Source organism: Podarcis filfolensis, assembly GCF_964270895.1.
Source record: "Podarcis filfolensis genome assembly, chromosome: 15".
NCBI lineage: Eukaryota > Metazoa > Chordata > Lepidosauria > Squamata > Lacertidae > Podarcis > Podarcis filfolensis.
Window position 1 is genome coordinate 771,739 of NC_139618.1, and position 19,538 is coordinate 791,276.

The following is a 19,538-nucleotide window of genomic DNA, read 5'->3' on the forward strand; positions in this document are numbered from 1 at the left end:
TAATAATAATAATAATAATAATAATAATAATAATAATAATAATAATAAATTTATTTATATCCCGCCCTCCCCAGCCGAAGCTGGGCTCAGAGTGGCTAACAACAATAGTGAAGTTGAAATGGGAGGAGGAGAACCATGAGGTTCTTGGAAAACAAAGGTGACATATTATTATTATTATTATTATTATTATTATTATTATTATTATTATCATTATTATTATTAATAATAGCAGCACATCCCTCTAGCTTTTATCACATCTTTGGAATGGGAGGCAGTTGTACTAAAGGAATGGGGCTGCACCAGGTGGGGGATTTTGTGTGTGTGTGTTGGGGGGGAGCACACCCCCCCGTTTTCCGCCGCCCACCAGAGCACCCTCTAAAGTTTACCCTTCTCCCATCTGAAATCTAAACATTTTGACAAGCACCTCCAGAAACGTGGGTCTCCCATTACGCCCTCCCCCCCCCGACCGCCCTTCTTCTGGAGGCAGAGCGGGGCCATAAAACGAGGCGATGATGAGCCCTGCTCAGAACCGATGAAATATCCGCCGCTCTGCTGGGACCCGGCCTGCCCACCGCCCAAATCTGAATTCCTGAGCAGGTCGTTTGTTAGCGGCAGGCAGGGGGGGACGGCAGCTTTATGGGGCAGAGAGGCGGCCCAGCCCAGGCGCAGCTTGATTAAAATTCGCTCTGCCAAGCCGGGTAACAAATCACCCGTTTTCCAGGGAAGCGGCGATGGGGAGAGAGAGCGCAGCGGAGCGTGGCCGCCTGCGGAAATCAGGCCTTTCCTGCTGGGGGGAGGAGGGAGAGGGTTGCCCATGGCTACTGGCCAGGATGGCTAGCTGCAAGGGCAGGAGGAAGGACGGGATGAGCCATGGGCCCGATCCTTTAGGCTCTTACGTAGGAGGAGGAGAGGGTGGCCCATGGCTACTAGCCAGAAGTCGCAGCAACCGGCCTTGCCGACTCCAGCAAAGGAGGCAGGAGCACAGCCGTCACGGCCAGAAAGCAGAAAGGAAACAGGGAGCGAAGTGCACACACACTTTGCTGCAAGCAGGATCCGACCCCTGCACTGGGCTGTGGAAGAAGCGACCGCCTTCGGGAAACCCGCACAGTTCTGGTTGCCACAACTCCAAAAGGATATCGTGGATTTGGAAAAGGTTCTGAGTAGGGCCACCCAAATGGCCCCCAGGATGGAGAGACTCGGCTGTAGCATTTCGTGGACTTTTTAGTATGGGGGAAAGGTGAGTTAGAGGCAGCGTGACAGAAGGTTTTATAAAATTATTCTCTCCCCGCTCTCCTAATGCCGTAACTTGTGCATGTCCAATGAAGCTGAGTGTTGGCCAGGTATAAGGAAGAACTTTGTTCAACTGTGGAACTCCCTTCCACTGGAGGTACGTGATTGCCATCAACCTGGATTGCTTAAAAAGAGGCTTGGACAAATTCAGGGAGAAGGAGAGGGCCACTAGCCAGAATCGCTCTGCCCTGCCCTCTTCTGGAGACCAGTTTCTGGAAACCACAGGAGGGGGAGAGTTGCTCTTGTGTTCAAATCCTGCTTGCAGGTTTCCCTTTGCTGTCCCAGGTGGGTCACTGGCCTGATTCAGTCGGCTCCTTTTCTGTTCTTAGCAGAAGGAAGGTTCCCTCCCCATGCGCAAACTCCCTCTTCCCCAGCAGAAGGTGGACGTTTGCTGTCCTGTTTGCCTTCTGGTAATCACTGTTTGCTGTCCTTCCTGCTCAGCCCAACCTTGAATTCCCAGGCCGGCCTTTAACAAGATTGTTCCGCCCATTTAGCGGGAAATCAGCCCGCGTGGAGGGGCTGCGCTGGGGTCCTAAGGAGAGCGGATGGCGAGGGGCTGTGGTGGGAGCAGGCAGCAGGTGTTGGGGGGCCCAGGGTTGAAGAGGGTGAAGGGTGGGGCGCACAGGACTGGGGGTTTTGGTCTATGACGTGCCTGGTGGGTGCTGATGGGAGTTGTAGAGCCAGGTCCTCTGGGCTGACCACCTCCTAATCAGGCCAGCCCAACGTCTGCTCCTAAAGCCCCCTGGAAATTAAAGTTTCCGTAACAAGGAAGGCACTTTTACAAAAGTGGAGAACCACACGGCTGGGATGAATGTGGCCCTCGAGGCCTTTCTGGCCCCCAAGATGCTTTTCCCAGGCCACGCCTCCTACCTAGGCATGCCTTCTATATCCAAGTCACACCTCCCTCCTTTGCCACACCCTCTGTAGGCCACGCCTCCTCCATAGCCACACCCTCTATAGGTCACGCTTCCTCCCTAGCCACACCAATCTCTAGGTCATGCCTTCTCCCTAGCCACACCTCCTATCTCCAAGCCACGCCTCCTCCCTAGCCACACCTCCTATCTCCAGGCCACACCTCCCTCCCCAGCCCCTCCCTGGACCCCCACCCCCTGCCCCCCCTCCAATACCTGTAGGCAGGAATCCCTGGGTTGGCGATCATGATGGACTCCAGGTGGAAACGGCCGTCTCCCAGGTAACTGGAAACAGAAAGGAAAGGAAAGGTAAGGAAGGGCTGGGGCTCAGTGCAGGAGGGCCTGCTTGGCATGCAGAAGAGTCCTGGGTCCAACTGCCAAGGGCATCTCCAGGCAGGGCTGGGAAGACCCTGCCTAAAACCCTGGGGAGTTGCTGCCAGCCTCTGCCCGAGGGAGCTTCCTCCTGAAGCAAACCCTTTGTTTAGAATCATGAGGACTAGAATGCTGCACTCTCTTGTTTAGGTGGCCCAATGGTCTGACTTGGTGGCGGCCAGTCAAAGAGGGGGGCGGTTCCCAGAGCTCCACAGAGCCAATGGCAAGAAGGGCCACCAGGCCGCCTTCTGCCCCAGACCCCCAAGAAGGGAGGGGGGTCTGAAAACAAGCCCCTCTGGGTACCCACTCTCTCCAGCCACGAAGAAGGTCCACCATTTGTTCTGAAGGAAAGTAAGGACAGTGGCCCATCTAGTCTGGCATCCTGTTCTCACACGGCCACCCAGATGCCCTAATGCAAAACTCCCAACAGGATTTGAACCCAAGAGTCCTGTTCCCTTGTGTGGTTTCCAGTAACTGGGATCCAGAAGCGTTTCTGAGCAGAGCCATTCTGGTAGGGAGCCTCCCAGAGCTCTTTCTGCCTCCATCCAATCCTCTTTCAAAGCCATCCAAGGTGGTGGTCCTCCCAGCCTCCTGTGGCAGGGAGTTCCACAGTTTAACTGCGCTGTGCAAAAAAGGGACTTTCTCTTATCTGTCTCGAATCTTCCAAAAGGAGCCTCGCTTGCACCAATCTGGCTTTCTCAAGAGGCCCCCCTCCGTGCCGCTCAGGCTGCTTTCCTCCAGACTCTCTCGCTGCTCCTGCTAACGCTGCATTTTCATTTTTAAAAATGGATCGTGCTTTTCCGTTTGCTATTACACCTTGATGTTTTCGTTGTGCAAAAACATATCTTTTTTTGTTTTTTAAGGCAAGCAAGGAACTTTAGTATAAACACGTAAACACAATCTGGCTCTTTGTTACTGCGTCCTGTTTGTTTTGCCAGCAAAACGTTCTTTCCAAAGGCAACGGGGGACGCAGGTGGGTAGACTTCTTCTGAACGTGGAGGTACCATTTCGCGCCAAGGAAGCAAGATCCTTTTACTCTCCAGAATGGACTTTTGAATTTTTATATAAAACAGGGAGGGGCAGCCTGTCGAAAACACACACGGACCCCACCTCCAAGATGGTGGTGGATTTCAACTCCCCGCAGCCAGGAGGACCAATGGTTAGGGACGGTGGGAGGTGGAGTTCTGAGAGATGAGGCCAAAGGGGGCCCATCTGGTCCAGTGTCCTGTTCTCACAGGGGCTCAATGCCCCATAGCACCTTGGAATTGAGACAGACTGCCCCTGCACCTGGAGGTTCCATAAGAACAACACCAGAAGAGCCAAAACGGGTCCAATCCAGTCCAGCATACTGCTCCCCCAGGGGCCAGCGAATGCTGCCAGTCAGAGCAGGTGCGGCTGAGCTACATGGAGCTGGCTGTGCGCAATTATGGCAGCTTCTTTTGTCCCTGCTTAAATCACGCCTTTATTTGGGACCATGAGGACTAGATTCTTGGGTTCTTTTCTTTAAGAAAAGGGACACAGCTTAGCAGACAGAAGGTTCCCAGTTTGACCCCCGCTGGCATCTCCAGGTAGGCCTGCAGAGAACCCACTCCAAAACCCCGGAGAGCCTATGCTGCCAGTCAGTGCAGACAGCACTGAGTTGGATAGTCCTCCCTGTGCCAGATTCTCCACCCTGTTTCCTCCCCAGGACCCGCACCCAGCACCCCTGTCCCCAGCAAGAGTGCCCCTGGGAGAGCCAGGACGGGTCCTTAGCGAGAGAGACGGCTTCGCTTCCTGTTGTAATCAGATTCCGAGTCAGCAATTACATCTCAAACTCTTTCGTTCGGCTGCCCTAATGGAGTGAGGGGTCGGAAAATCAATCCGGACAGAAAACCTGACTAGATTTTTGCCTTTAATTGTGGAATGACATTTCGGAGGATCAAAGCTAATTTGCCTGCTTTCTTTGAAAGCGTCCGCCCAAGAGACGGGCAAAATAATTACTGAGCCTGAGCCGGTCGTGGCAGCAGCACCCAGGGCAGGGGAGGGGGCCGAGGCGAGGAGGGTCTGTCGCCCCTCCGAACCCCCATTTGCGGAACGAGGGGGAAGCCCTCCAAAGCCTTGGGGGCTGAGTAGTCAAAAGCAGGTGGAAGGTCTGCGAAAGGGAAGGGATGGATCTGCGGAACTCATGGCCACTGGGTGCTACACTTCTCTCGGGAAACTGCAGTGTGGCACAGCAGGCAGCCAGAGGGTGCTGACCTGTCACTCTCCAGATATTGCTGAACGCCCCTGCTCCGAATGGCCCCCTAGCCTGTGGGGCCGCTGGTGAGAAATGAAGGGAGCTGGGAGCTCACAGATTAGCCACCCCTGGGCTCAAGAGCCTGGCTCAAAAGCAACATTTCAGTGGCTGACTGCAGGGCCTGCGGCTGTCTCTCAGCCTGGTCTACCTCACAGGGTTGTCGAGAGGATAAAACGAGGAAAGGGGAGAACCTTGATTTCCTTGGAGACGAGATAAAAACCAAATAATGCATAAAATACATTTTACAAACGTGGCAAGAGACAGAAAAATCCTTCTCCCATCCGACCCGGGGATGGAGTTAAAGAACTTCCACCCTGTCGGCCGATAAACCGTCCCGAGAGGTCGCCACAAAGGTTAAATTCTTCACGACTGACCCTTTGCAAAAACGGACCCCCTGCAGCCATCACCAACATGGCGCTCTCCTGATGGGACCACAACTCCCATCAGCCACTGCCAGGACAGGGGGGGCTTCCCATCAGACACAGAGCAAGGCAATATATGCTGGCAGGGCCTGATGGGAGTTGTAGTCTACAGCCAAGAGTCGCCTCCGTCGCCCCACCCGACAAAAGCAGGCGGCCCCCAGGAAACTGCGCACCAGGGAATTTGTCCCCTGGGGGGCAAAAGGTGAGCCCTCCGACCAGAAGAAACAGAGGCTTTGGCACGTTGTGGGGTCCAGAAGGAGCCAGAGCTACTCATCGCTCTCCAGATCCTGAGACGTAACCCTCCACGTGGCCGTTGGCGGTACGAGGTCCCGCTCCGGCGAGCGCCATCCATCAACGCCGGAGACTCCGCACCGGCGTTCTAATAGTTGACGTGCGCCTTCGTTGCTGCCAAAGTTAATTAAATTTGGAGGGACGCTCAGGAGCGTCGCTGGATGGATCCAGACCGCTGCGTCTGGTCTGGCAGCCTCTCTCCAGGGATTTGGGGAGGGGTCATTCCCAGCCCCACCCAACAGATGTCAAACAGAGACCCCCTTTTGCCCCCCAGAGTCTCAGGGCGTCTTATAAGACCCCGAAGCACCTCTCCTCCTCAAAGTTGCCCCTCGGATGCTGCTCTGCATTTGGCCAGGGCAGAGACACAACGGGGAACCTCCCCGGAGGACAGGCCCACCCTGTGGCGCCAGCCTCAAGAGCAGGCAGCCTAATGGCGCCCGATACTTAGAGGCAAGCCTCCATCTGTTGGTGGAAGGCAGCCACCAGGACAGAACTGTGCATCACACAGAGGTACAGCGGGCGGCCTCCTCTGCCTCCGCATCTCCTCTTGCTGCTGCTGCCTGCCCTGACTCACGAGGCAATCTAGTCGCTGGTCCCCATCGGGAGCAACAGAGTTCAGCTTTCAGGGGGCTGGACTAGAGGACCTTGGGGGTCCCTTCCAACCCCACAATTCTGTACGTCTCTGAACTCCTAGGAAGGCGGCCCCAACCTGGCTGTGCTTGTGAACAGGACTGTCCCAAACCTATCCAGCTCCCCCGGGAGGAGGGGAAACTGGGGAAGGTTGGCCACGGTGGCGGCAAAAAACCCTCCATCGTTTTGGTTGGGGGCTGGCCAGAAAAGCCCCCTCCCCTCCCTGCCCACCCCCTCTCCTCCCAGAGTGGGGGGGGGCATTATTTATTTCCCTCTGTCTCCCTGCTGCGCCGTTCACAGCGCATTAAGCATTTCCATTACCTCTCATAATTAGGTGTGCGGGAGGCAGGGGCCGGCTAATTCGCTGTCCTTAAAGAAAATTAATGGGGTTGCCGCATCAGGCCCAGAGTCGTCTGTCTTCCCCCAAAGTGCCAAGTTCTCTCCCCCCCCACTCTATCTCTCTCTGGCCCCACATCTGGGGGGCAAAGTCCCACCCAGGCCTCCCACAAACAGGAGTTGATCCAGGACCAAAAGGTGCATGACAGAAGCAGCAAGAACTTCTCAAAAACTCCGTCAAGATTTCCAGAGGTCACACGGGGGTTCTGTGGGGTTCTGCAGGCCGAGAGGCACCATAGTCCCTGGGCATGGGGCTTGCAAATGTACCCCCCTCCACCCCACTGATACCTGGCCCCTGGGACCTTCCCCGGCCCCCCCCTCATAGGGCATTACCGCCACCAGCCAAGCTTTGTGAAGCGGCATTCCTGAAGCTCCCAACCCAAAGGGCAAGGTCAAGGCACTCTGCGTCTGCTCAGAGGGTCCCTTCTCCTTTGTCCCTTCAGCTCGGAGTTGAGTCAGGGCAGGAAACCTGAGCCCCCAATCCCATTACGGATGTTGCGGGAGGTTAACCCAGATCAATTCCCCCAGATGAACTATCCCACATGATTTCTGGGTCCTGCGAGAAACTCCATAGCACAAAAACGGAAGAACCCGCAAGACTGATCTCTTGAATTACGGCACGGAAATTGCGTGGAACTTGGCCGTTGCCCAGAAAATAGCCTGTAACGTCTGAGTCACAAAAGGAAAAGAACTGGCAAAACTCACTTGCCTACACAGTCATACCTTGGTTTTTGAACAGCTTAGTTCTCGAACATTTTGGCTCCCGAACGCCGCAAACTCGGAAGTGACTGTTCCAGTTTGCAAACTATTTTTGGAAGCCGAATGTCCGATGGGGCTTCCGATTGGGTACAGGGGCTTCCTGAATCCAATCAGAAGCCGCGTTTTGGTTTCCAAACGTTTTGGAAGTTGAACGGACTTTTGGAACGGATTCCATTCGACTTCCAAGGTACGACTGACCAGAAAAGGGACGGAGGAATAGGACCCTTTGAGGGCCCAGATACGGCTAGGCTCACCTGCATAACAGAGACACAGCTCAAGGCTGACTTTTTGCATTTATGTGTGACTTTTTGCTGAGCATTATTGCAGTCTGTAAAACGTGGTCCGTGATACCGTTGATCTTGCCAAACCATAGATACATGCATCTTCTTCTGGTCCAGATGCAACGAAACATGTCTCTCCTGCATCAGCCTCTAGAGCTGCAGCAGGCGCTGCAACCCTCCAGCGATTTTACTTCAGCCCTGAAGGCACCCATGTCCACTATGTCCCAACACATCTATCTAGCCAAGAGCCCTGATCCCAAGCAAGGCCCACGCGAAGGATCCTACTCACACGATGGCGTCCGTGGCCTGGGCCAGGCGGGGGGCTGTGCACCCCAGCAGCTCCCCGGGCGAGAGAGGTTTGCACTGCGGGGTGCAGATGGAGTAGTCGGCTTGGAGCGCCTGCCGGGCAGCCTGTCAAGGGGGAGGGAGGAAGGAGGACGCAGAAAAACAGGGGCTGAGATTAATAACGGTTGTTCTCACCGGTGTCATTACATCTACACCCCAACTTAAGGAGTTTCACAATATAAAATCAACACACCAAACCACCTATCAATGCAGAGATATTGTCAAAGGAAGAGACCTCAAATTATTATCTTGGCAGCTCAAATAGTTGCTTGTGACTCAACAGGAAACAGCCCCAAATCTGACACTGGGAGCTTGGTACCACCAGTTTTGGAAGAGAGCAATAATGGAGGAAATAATGGATTTTGACGAGGACTAGAGCTTCCCGGCACCTTTAATATGGCTTCTCCTTCCGTTCTTACAAATGTAGCAGAATGATCCTTTTGAAGGCGACCCTCATTCCAAGGCTGCCAAATCTGGAACCAAACTGGATCATCAGATAAATGCTGGCATTCTTCACTTGGACTTCCTCATTTTAACCCGCCTGCAACTGTACACCTTCTCCCTGCCTGTTTTATGGCTTTGTTTTCCATCATTCCAATTTTGTCCGTTGCCCTAACTGTTCTCTCCGTTTTATATACGTTATAAAAATCAAAAGAAAAGGGACTTGACCAGGAACACACACAGACCCCAAAGACGTGAAAAATCCTAAAATTACTTTTGAGAGCTCCAGTTCCCCAAAGCTGGATCCACGGCCATCTTCCTGACCGAGAAAGAGAGGTGCTCTGGAGGCTCAGCACCATCCTGGATGGGAGCTGGGCACACGACTGTCTCCCCCCTCCAAAATAAAACCCAAAACGTCACCCCTGGGAACCGGGCTGGGCCACGTGGGGCTGGGCAAGGCATCAATTAAAAGGGCAGGCGCTGCGTCCGCCTCCTTAACGCTCCAGTGCTGCCGTGTTCAGACGGCTCCGGCGCCCGGAGCCCATCCATCTCTGCCCACCCAGGCGCTCCGCAGGCCCTGCTGGGACCCCTCCCTGCCTGCCACCCGCTTTGTGACGCTCACTTGGGCTGTCTTGGGTGACAGTAACAGAGTGGCTGTCAAACGGGGATGTGGTGAGAAAAGCGGCAGACAGGAGCTCAGACAGTCATCCCGGGATGTTAGAGAGCTCGCTGATCCAGCCAGTTAAAGCGCAGGTTTCGGAGAAAGCAGGGAGGAGAATAAAATGAATGTAGTTGGATGGGACCCTCCATGGTCATCCAGTCCAGCCCCCTGCAATGAAGGAATCGCAGCTGAAGCATCCCTGGCAGGTGGCCATCCAAGTTCTGGTTAAAAACCTCCAAGGGGGGTGTTACGGAAATTACAGGGGGGGGCCCACATCCTTAAAGTTGTTCAATGTTACAAATATTATGCATAAATGTATCCTTTCGACTAGGGACACGGGTGGTGCTGTGGGTTAAACCACAGAGCCTAGGGCTTGCTGATCAGAAGGTCAGCGGTTCGAATCCCCATGACAGGGTGAGCTCCCGTTGCTTGGTCCCTGCTCCTGCCCACCTAGCAATTCGAAAGCACATCAAAGTGCAAGTAGATAAATAGGTACCGCTCCAGCGGGAAGGTAAACGGCGTTTCCATGCACTTCTCTGGTTCACCAGAAGCGGCTTAGTCATGCTGGCCACATGACCCGGAAGCTGTACGTTGGCTCCCTCGGCCAGTAAAGCGAGATGAGCGCCGCAACCCCAGAGTCAGCCACGACTGGACCTAATGGTCAGGGGTCCCTTTACCTTTATCCTTTCGACTTGACAGCTCAGGGAAGTTACCTAGCTTTAACAATCATATAAAATCAACTGCTTTGCCAGTTCCCTCCATTTCAACACTATTTTGCCCTTTTTAAAAAGGGCTCTTTCCCCTTCCACCTCCCCAAGAGAGGACATGTATACACACCTCCTACCCCAGGAAGTGCCCAGAGATGACAACTGCGGAGCTGATTGTTGGCCAAGGAAAGCCTAATCCCATCACCTGACTTGCTAAGGGGTCCAGACATGCAAAGGAAGTTCTATTGTACTTTGGGTGGTGGGACTTCAGAGGTGTTTGCCTATGCTAATCTCATACCTGGGTCTTGCCCTGACATGTCTGCTAATGCTAATTTTGAACCAAGGGCTTGTCTGGACCTGTTTGCCAAGGTTGAACTAGTGTAACCCCTGTCTACCCCTCCCCTTTTGTGACATGTCAGTGATGTAGCAATGATGCTGTACAAACTGTATTCTGGGATGTGGTGGGAAAGTTTTAAAAGTCTTTGTCACCCCATCCTCGGGGTTCAAATTTCCTCTTTGAACCTATTGCACAATAAACTTTGGTCTACAGCTATTGGCTCCGGTTGGCTGGACTCCTTCCTTTATTCCGCAGGGACCCGCGGGCTCTGCCCGACCAGCTGGGGGACTGAGCAGCCTCGCACCTAGTTTTTTCCGTAACACTGGGGAAAAGGCTTCCCTGGTGTGGCTCTTCAGGGTCTCCACAAAGCATAGGCCCCCCTGTACCCTGAAATTCCAGCACCATGCAAGGCAGGTGACGCACAGAGCCATCTTCAAATATCAGAAGGGAGATGGAGCAAGGCTGGTTCCTGCCGCTCTGAGAGGGAGGACCTGAACCAATGGATTCAAATCAGAAGAAAGGAGACTCCGACTCAACATCAGGAAGAACTTTCTGACAGTCAGAGCCGCTCTCGAGTGGGACGGTCTCCCTCGGGAGATGGTGGCCTCTCCTTCCTTGAAGGTTTTAAAGCAGAGATTGGATGGACATTTGTCAGGGATGCTTTAGCAAAGATTCCTGCATTGCAGCAGCGGGTTGGACTAGATGACTTTTGGGTACCATTCTAGGATTCTACAATCTAGTCCAGGGATCAGCAAACTTTTTCTGCAGGGGGCCGGTCCACTGTCCCTCCGACCTTGTGGGGGGGAAATGAATGAATTCCTATGCCCCACAAATAACCCAGAGGTGCATTTTAAATAAAAGCACAATTCTACTCATGTAAAAACACTAGGCAGGCTCCACAAATAACCCAGAGATGCATTTTAAATAAAAACACACATTCTACCCATGTAAAAACACGCTGATTCCCGGACCGTCCGCGGGCCAGATTTAGAAGGCGATTGGGCCTGATCCATGCCTACCCATGATCTAGTCCGTCTTCCTTTCCTCAATGGGAAGCCCCCGAGCAGGGCCTGGGCGCAGCAGCAACCCTCTTGCCCTTGTGATTCCCAGTATAGTGGTACCTCAGGTTAAGTACTTAATTCGTTCCGGAGGTCTGTTCTTAAACTGCAACTGTTCTTAACCTGAAGCACTACTTTAGCTAATGGGGCCTCCCGCTGCCGCCGCAGCACAATTTCTGTTCTCATCCTGAAGCAAAGTTCTTAACTTGAAGCACGATTTCTGAGTTAGCGGAGTCTGTAACCTGAAGTGTATGTAACCCGAGGTACCACTGTATCTGGTGTTCGGGGACATCCTCCCTCCCACAGCGCTGACACAGCCTAGCCCTGGTGGCTAGAAGTCACGGACATCCTCACTCCCCTCCATGAAAAAAGAGGAGCCCACCTTTAAAGCCACCAGTGGCTCCTGCAGAGGAGAGTTCCACAGTTTAACAATACGCTGTTTGAAGAAGGATATGCAGGCAAGACTCCCAGCGCACACAATATTGTGATTTATTTCCCTATTCTTACCTGCAGTGCCGAGACGAACTGGACGGTGCTGACGAGGGCCAGCGCGGCCCCCGCAGGGAAGTTGAAGCGCAGGGTCTCCACAAAGTGGGCCGTGTCAATCTTGATGTCCACAAAGACATAGAGCATCTTCACTCCCTGCGTGGAGTCGATGGGAACTGGAGGGAGAGGGCAGAGAAAATGACAGGGCGTGTTTTTTCGGGGGTGGGGCACCAGGGAGAGAAGCACGCTGATCCTCCATCCAATAGATTTCAGGTCTCACCCCATTAAGATAAATTTTCTTACTCAGCAGCAAACCCCACCTACCCAAGGTGGGGAGATCCCACACTGCCACAATCGCAACATGCTCAGACGCTGGATGAAGAAAGTGGCAAAGTGTGACTTCCCTTCTGCCCAGTCCCAGCAAAATGAAAAAGACAACAACCTCCATCAGGTTTCTAGCCCCTGTGAGGTGCAGGGAGAGCCAAGCAGAGCAGGAAAGTAGCTCTGGCTACCCAGCCACCGCTGCAAAGAGCACATCCACACAGACGCTGACTCTGGCCCCTTTGCAGGTCGAAACACAGAGCAGAAAAGCATAATAATGAAGAATGAATGGCTGGCTGTGATTCCTGTGCTGCAGGGGGCTGCACCCTTGGGGTCCCTTCAGTCTCTACAATTCTATGATTCTGTGAGTCCTTAATGCATTTAATGGTTCTACCAAGGGAGACACTGGCATAAAGACACCAGATTGTCTAGAGAAGGGACTCCTCACAACTCAAGGAACTGGGTGTTCCACACCTTCCAGGAAGAGACGGATTCTCCTCCCCAAACTGTGTGCCGCACAAAGGGATTTTGTTCCAGAAGGAGCACCTCCCATCGCTCCTCTGCGTGAGTGTCTGTTCTGTGACGGAAAGCCATTTCCACCCCTGTTCTTGCAGCGGGTGCGACTTCAGCATCCCTCCTAACATGACAGAATTGCCTGCCCTCCGAGGAGGCTGAAAAACCACCACCTCCTGAGGGAGTCCGCTCCACTGTCTTCACGTGCAAAATCCCCTAGAACTTTTTTTTTGGGGGGGTTGTCCCTCCTAGCCCCCGTCTTAGCCAAAGGAACGGGAGCCCACTCAAAAATTTAAGCACAGAGACGCAAGCAATGCCAAAGCTGCGCCTCCACCTGCCATGCATTCTTTATCTGCACTTCCTGCATTGCAGGGGGTTGGGCTAGATGACCTCTGGAGGTCCCTTCCAACTCTGCAATTCGCCAAGGAGGCTTTTCCGAGCAGCGGTTTGGGTGCTTCGCTTTGGATGGCTTTTCAGTCTCACTGCCAGAGAGAGAGAGAGAGGGAAGGAGAGACGGACGGCATGCGGCGTCAATTAAACCTCTCCTAAACGGAACTCGGAACTTGGCTGCCGCACGTCTGCCTGCCTGCAACACCCCTGCGGTGCTGGCACTCTAGGGCCACCAGCTCAGGGAAGGGGGAGGGGCTGCATTGCCAGCACACCCCCCCACTACCCTGCCTGCTAACTGTGAGAAGCCCCCAAAGGACTCAGGCTGCCCTTTAGGTGTACCACTTGGCAAGGGTGGGGTGTCCCTGCATAATGCAAACCCCCCCCACCAGCTTGCCCTGGTCCTCTTGGCGCGCTGAAAATCGTGGGGGGGGGGGACAGAGAGGGAGGTGTGTGTGTGTGCAGAATACAGACTGCTCCTCCTTCTGCAAAGGCCGTCCCTGACCTGGAAAAGTGGCAGAGGGCTGCGATGGGGGGGAGAGAAGCCAGGAAAAGCGGGAATAAAATAGGTAAGAGAGATTCCTCCCCACTTCCAATCCGCCTGTGCCAGGGGGGTCTTACAGCCTCCTCCTCATCCACCCGCTTCTCCCCACCCCTCCAATGATCTCCCACCCCCCACTCCATCACTGTGACCCGCCCCACACGCACACACCCAGCAACAGCCCTAGCAACAATGCCAAAAAAAATCAGAGAGCTGGGCCAGAGGGAGGAGAGAGGATGAAGGCTCAGGGAAGCTCCACCCCCCTCCCTCCGGGGCGATAATTCTGCAGATCCACCTTAAAAGCTAACATGGCCCCTTTTTTCCTTTTCTATCTCTCCCTCCCTCCCTCTCCCTCCCCCTTTCCTTTCCTTTCCCTGTTATTTTGAGCCGGATTCCATCCTGGGCGGACTTCAAAGTTAGCAGCATCTGGGACAGCAGCGCTGCAGTTGCCATAGCAACAGCATCCAGAGAACTGTTTCCGCCTAGGGAGATGCAAGGCAGCGGCAGCAGCCAGCCCTCTTTTCGGGTTTCCTGGCCTCCCCTCCCCCACCCAGCCAAGCCTTCCTCCTCTTCCTCCTCCAGTGCAGCAAAGCCCCCCCTCCCCCGCTCAACCCCAAAATACTCTCCATGGGGCAAAGCGGGGCCACAGCCCGTCCCCAGAAGCTCCCGAAATCAAGGACGCTGTGAAACAAAAGGAAAAACAGGAAAGGATGCAGGCAGGGCAGAAATAATTCAGACTCCAGAGTTCCCTTTATGTTCAAAGGCTGCCTTCCCTCCAAGGAGCTCAAGGGGGCGCCCAAGGACCTCCTGCCCACCACTCCCGGGTTCGTCCTCACTGCAACCCTGCGAGGAAGGCCAGGCGAAAAGGAAGGAAGGAAGGAAGGAAGGGAGGGAGGGAGGGAGGGAGGGAGGAGGCCGACCCAAGGTGACCTACCCTGCAAACTACAGTCATACCTTGGGTTACGAACGTTGCAGGTTGCGCATTTTTGGGTTGCGGACCGTGCCAAACCCGGAAGTACCGGAACGGGTTACTTCCGGGTTTTGGCGCTCGCACATGCACAGGAACACAAAATGTCACGCGCATGCGCAGAAACGCCAAATCGCATCACGCACGTGCGCCGTGGGTTGTGAACGCTGCGGGTTGCAAACATGCCTCCCACACGGATCACGTTCACAACCCGAGGTATGACTGTACAAGGCCAAGTGGAGATGTGAACCCCCAGTTTCCCCAGTCTGGCACTCTTCAACTGCCACACCAAGACTAGACCTCCAATTCCCGGGCGGAGAGACTGGCCCAGGCCTGGCCCTTGCCTCCTTCGTACCCAGGCAGCTGTGGCCGTAGTGGACCAGGAAGTCGGCTCCCAGCGCCCGGGCGGTGAAGTCGTCCACGCAGCAGGCCCCATAAGTCACATCGCCCATCACCACGGCCTCGGCCTCTGTGAACCTGCAAGAGAGGAGAGGAGAGGTGGTGGGCTAAGGAAAGAGGGAGCCGCTCAGCCCCACTTCCCAGCTTTGGGGCTGAGCTAGGTGCTGCTGGGGAACAGCAGCAGGTGCACTGCTGGACCGGAGAAGACCCGGATGAATCCCCACAAGCTCAAGCCAGTCACCATCTTCTGGCCTCAGTTCTCCCAGACGGGAAATGGGAACAGGCACATCTTAACACCACCAGAAGAGTCCATGGCCCATCCGGCCCAGTATTCTGACAGATGCCCCAAATGCGAAACTCGCAAGCAGGATGTAAGCACAAGAGATCCTTCTCCTCCTGTGGTTTCGGCATTAATGGTCTCCAGCCACACAGGCAGAGCGTCGCCATCCTGGCTAGTCGCCCATCGACAGGCGTCTCCTCCTTCGTGAGTTTGCCCAATCCCCTTTCACAGCCATCCAGGTTGGCAGCCATCATTGTGTCTCCTGTGGGAGTGAGTTCCACAGGTTAACTCTGTGCTGCGTGAAGAAGCCTTTTGATCCACCCCGAATCTTCCAACGATCAGCTTCGCCGGATGCCCACAAGTCCCAACTTCCTTTCTAGGGGCTTCTTGAAAGGGCAGCAAAGATCCGGATGTATTGTGACTCCTCCATTGCAGGGGGTCAGACTACATGACCCTTGGGGGTCCTGTCCAACTCTACAATGCTAGGATTTTTTAAGGAAGAGGCCACGGGGGCTGCAAATTAGGAGGAGGAGAAGCTGGACCCGTGGCAGGATGGCCACAGCCACCCCACACCACCCCTGTAGGGGAGGCAACCCCACCCTCTCCCTCCGCCAGCTGGAAGACCCCCGGCAGGCAGGCTGCCCCCTCCCTCCGCTGCCCCAGCAGCCAGGCCACTCCGGAGATGTCAACATGATTAAACTGGAGTGTGCTAATCCACCTCCTCAATTGGGGAAAGCTGTTTGCAATTCAGGGGATTAGGCGCTCATCAAAAAATGAGGCTGCGCTTCTCCAAGGCAGAAGATGCAGGAGGGAGAGAGAAGCAGGGGAGGCAGGCAGAACAGCCACACCCACAGCCGGCCCCACAGCACCAGAAAGGGGGCAGCCCCACGCAGAGAAAAAGCCCAGGACGGGAAGGCGCATCCTTGCTCCGGCTAGAGCAGGGGACTGCGGCCTGCAGGAGATCTCGCTCCCCTGGACGGAGTGGGACAATCGTACTGCTCATTGGCAGCAGGAGCCAACCAGTTGGAGGGGCTGACGCTGTGGGGCAGGAGGTTCCCCACCTGTGTGGCGACTGGTCTTCCCATTCCACAGACGGGGAAAACCGAGGCCGAGGAAACGCGGCAACAGGGAAGCGGCAGAGATGGGACATGAAGTCGCAGGGAGAGTTTTAAGGGACCAAAATGATCATTGGAGGCAATCCCACACTGCTTGTGGGAACACTGGGGGCCGAGGGGGACCAAGAGAGCTTTTAGTCGCTAAGGATTCCTACACGGAACCTCCATGGCCAGAGCCAGTCTACCTTAGCATGCGGGAGAACAAGAGCGGGAGGAGGCTGCTGCTCTCAGGTCCTGCTTGCCATGGACTCCCTTTGGGGTCATCTGGTCAGCCACAGAGGGGCTTCTTCACGCAGCACATGGATAACCTGTGGAACTCCCTCCCACCGGATGTCCACCCACCTAGATGGCTCGAAAAGCTACTTAGAAAAATCCATGGAGGAGGAGGAAGGAGGAGAGGGCTCCCAGGTCCTGTTGATGGCTTCCCACTGGGGCATCTGGCTGGCCAAGGTGGGATCTGGTGGGCCCCACCATGGCCCTATCCTGCTGCGGCCAGCTGCTCTTCTGATGCCCCTCGCCCCCTTCACCCAGCACAAAATCTGCGATTATCTGGGCGCTGCAGGGGAAGGAAGCCAGCTGGATGCACCAAGGCTGCACGCAAGGGCACGGAGGCCCTGATCCTCCTGCCCCTGCAAGAATCTGGCCGTCGCCCCCTGCACCCGCCAAGGCAGGCAGCACCCGGCAGGCCAGGGACTCCCCCGTTTGCGGCGGCTGCAGCTGCCAGTGCTCCCGCCGCCCCTACGGAGCGGACGCCTCGCAGTTCAGCTCCACCGGTTCTTCTCCCGTCAAAATGTCACACGATAAACAGATCATTAACTCTGATTGGAGAAGGCCGCAGGGCACTATTCTGCTAACAGCCTCCCTCCTTCCTTTCTGCCTTCCTTCCCAGGGCGAAAGGCAAGCAGCGGCGGCAGCAAAAGGGGGGGGAGACGGGGGAAGGGGCTGCGGCGAGGGGGGGCAGAAGTGCCGGGTTTTGGGCTGTGGTGGGGATCCAATGAAGACTAGCACCTGGGAGGCGTCAAATCCCCCCCACTCAGCCTTCCTGAAGCTCACCTGGCCTGGCTCAGCCTGACCTACCTTGCAGGGTTGTTGTGGGGGCCAGGTTTGCTGGGAAGAACCCTGCCTGCTACATTGGGAAAAATGGTGGGATATAAATGCAATTGATGATAATAATCAATTGCAGGGAGAGGTGTGTGATCTGCTGGGGGGGCAAGGGGAGGTCTTTCAGCTCAGGCAGCGACTGGGGGGGTGTCGTGTGTTGGCGGGGGGGTCTGACAGACAAAGCAGGAGAGAGATTTGGCGGCTGGGCCATGCAGGTGCCAGACTCCACCTGCGAGAAGGCTGCGAATTTGGAAAGCCGAAAATAGCAGCCGCCTTCAAGACGCAGCAGCAGCAGTGGCGCCCTGGCTGGGCCGCCTGGGAAGCCGAACTCTGCAGCCCCGCCTGAGATCTATGCAAATCCAGCAGGACGGCATTTGCATGCGCTTCTCCCTGCCCCTTCGTTTCCTCGTGAGGAGGGAGAGCGAAGGAAGGGAGAAGCACGGCTGCTGTGCCATCCACCCCGGGGAGGTGGCCAAACCCGCCTCCGATCCCACAGCTTTGGCCAGCAGTTGCCCTTCTGCGACCGCCTAGAGGGCGAGTCCCTTGCTGCTCCTTGGAATCGCAGAATTCTGCAGTTGGAAGGGACCCCCAAGGCTCATCCAGTCCAGCTCAGGAAGCCTCCGAAGAGCTCAGTTCCTGCCAGAGAGTTGTTCACTGTGAAGACAGGAGACTCTTCTGATTATGAAACCTCCCAGTTCAGGGGCAGTCTATCTCGATTCCTGTTCTCCGAAGGGTATTTGGCCCCTGTGAGATCAAGACGGCTGGACTCAATGGGCTGCTGGCCTGATCCAGCAGGCTTATGCCCTTACGGAGGGACGGAGAGGTGAGAACGACTCCCAGGCCCCCCATGCCAACTCCGTGGGCACCTTGGCATGCGAGATGCGCGTCTCGGCCTCCTTTGATCCTCCTTATCTCCCCGTCCTGGCTTGTTCTGCGAGTGGGGAGAGAGGGCTTTAAAGTTTCTGCCAGAGAGGCTCCTTTCATGCCCAAGATCTCTGCCAAGTCCGGAGACTTGCGCACGCCGCGCCGTTCCTGGCGAGTTGGCCTGGCGCACTCTGCTTAACTCTCGCCCGCCCTCCCCAGCAGACAAGCAGCCGGTTCCAAGGGCGACATACCCGGGAAAGAGACATCGAGTACCCGCCCCAAAGGAAGCACCACGTTCGAATCCTGTGTTGGATTTGGGCTGTGTCAGGTTGACGGGCTGGGAGGAATCGCCCCCCAGCCTCCGCCGGCACTCACTCAGCGAGGTGGGCGGCTCTGCCGAGCTGAGAAGATCTGAGTGGGCGGCACCCACCTCACCATAATCACCCCCTCCTTCCACACACCCACACGTCCTCCTCCCCCCTTTATGGCCTCCTGAATATTTCACTCCGAGTAATCTCTGGAAGAGAGGTTTCATATGAAAGGCAGGAGCGGCACAAGAGCCCAGGAGGGGATTTGGGGAGGGGGGGTGAGAGATACAGTAGAGAGAAAATGCGGCCGCCAGGATGCTCCCTCGCATGGCAATCACCGCAGGAAGCCAGGCGGATCCGAGGCCGAGTCTGGACGCTGCGTTGGCAGAACGGCTACGTCCGTCCGCTCCCAGCCCCACAGACGGACGTTCTCCCCACACCACTCCCAGAAAGGCTTTTCAGGGCAGGGCTGCCTTGGAAAGCAGGCTGGAGGAGGGGGCTAAGAATGGCTACTAGCCGGGATGATGGCTCTGCTCTGCCGCCGAAGGCCAGGGATGCTTTGGGGTACCCGTTGATGGAAACTGCAGGAGGGGAGGGGGCTCTGGAGCCCCTGCTTGTGGGCATCTGGTTGGCCACGGGGAGGGGGAACAGGAGGCTGGACTCGATGGGGCCCCATCTGGGGCCCGATCCTGCTGCCAGGTTCTTCCGATGGTCTCAAGAGGGAGGCGGGGAAGAGAACGGAGGTTTGTGTCTTGCCGGTTTGGATTTTCCCCTCATTTAAGAGCAGCAATGAGGGGCATTTAAAAGGACCATTTGCAATCTCTGGGAAACAGAAAGGTTGGGTCAAGGGAAACATGCTGGCAAAACCTGGCAGGCGCCCTGTGGTTTCTGCATCCAGACCAACGGAAGCCACGCCTGGGCAGAGCAACCAGGTTGTCCCATCCAGATGTTCCAAACTGCAACTCCCATCAGCCCCCAGCGCTCCTGCAGCCGTGATGGAGGGAACTGGCGTCCAGAATGCCCAAGGGGCTCCTTTGCAAGGCTAGCTGAGAGCAAGAGGCTTGGCAGCCACAAGAAAGG

General features: G+C 55.6%; 1 protein-coding gene across 2 annotated transcripts in view; it reads right to left on the reverse strand.

Moving 5' to 3' along the window:
• DPH1 (diphthamide biosynthesis 1) overlaps positions 1-19,538 on the reverse strand; it is a 36,867-nt gene that overhangs the window by 8,873 nt on the left and 8,456 nt on the right. For both annotated transcript variants that reach the window (XM_083587845.1, XM_083587844.1), the window contains exons 4-7: positions 14,747-14,868; positions 11,684-11,838; positions 7,917-8,038; positions 2,418-2,486 (exon numbers count right to left, since the gene is read on the reverse strand). In XM_083587845.1, the coding sequence (XP_083443971.1) occupies positions 2,418-2,486; positions 7,917-8,038; positions 11,684-11,838; positions 14,747-14,868 (468 nt within the window). The remainder of the gene's footprint in view (positions 1-2,417; positions 2,487-7,916; positions 8,039-11,683; positions 11,839-14,746; positions 14,869-19,538) is intronic.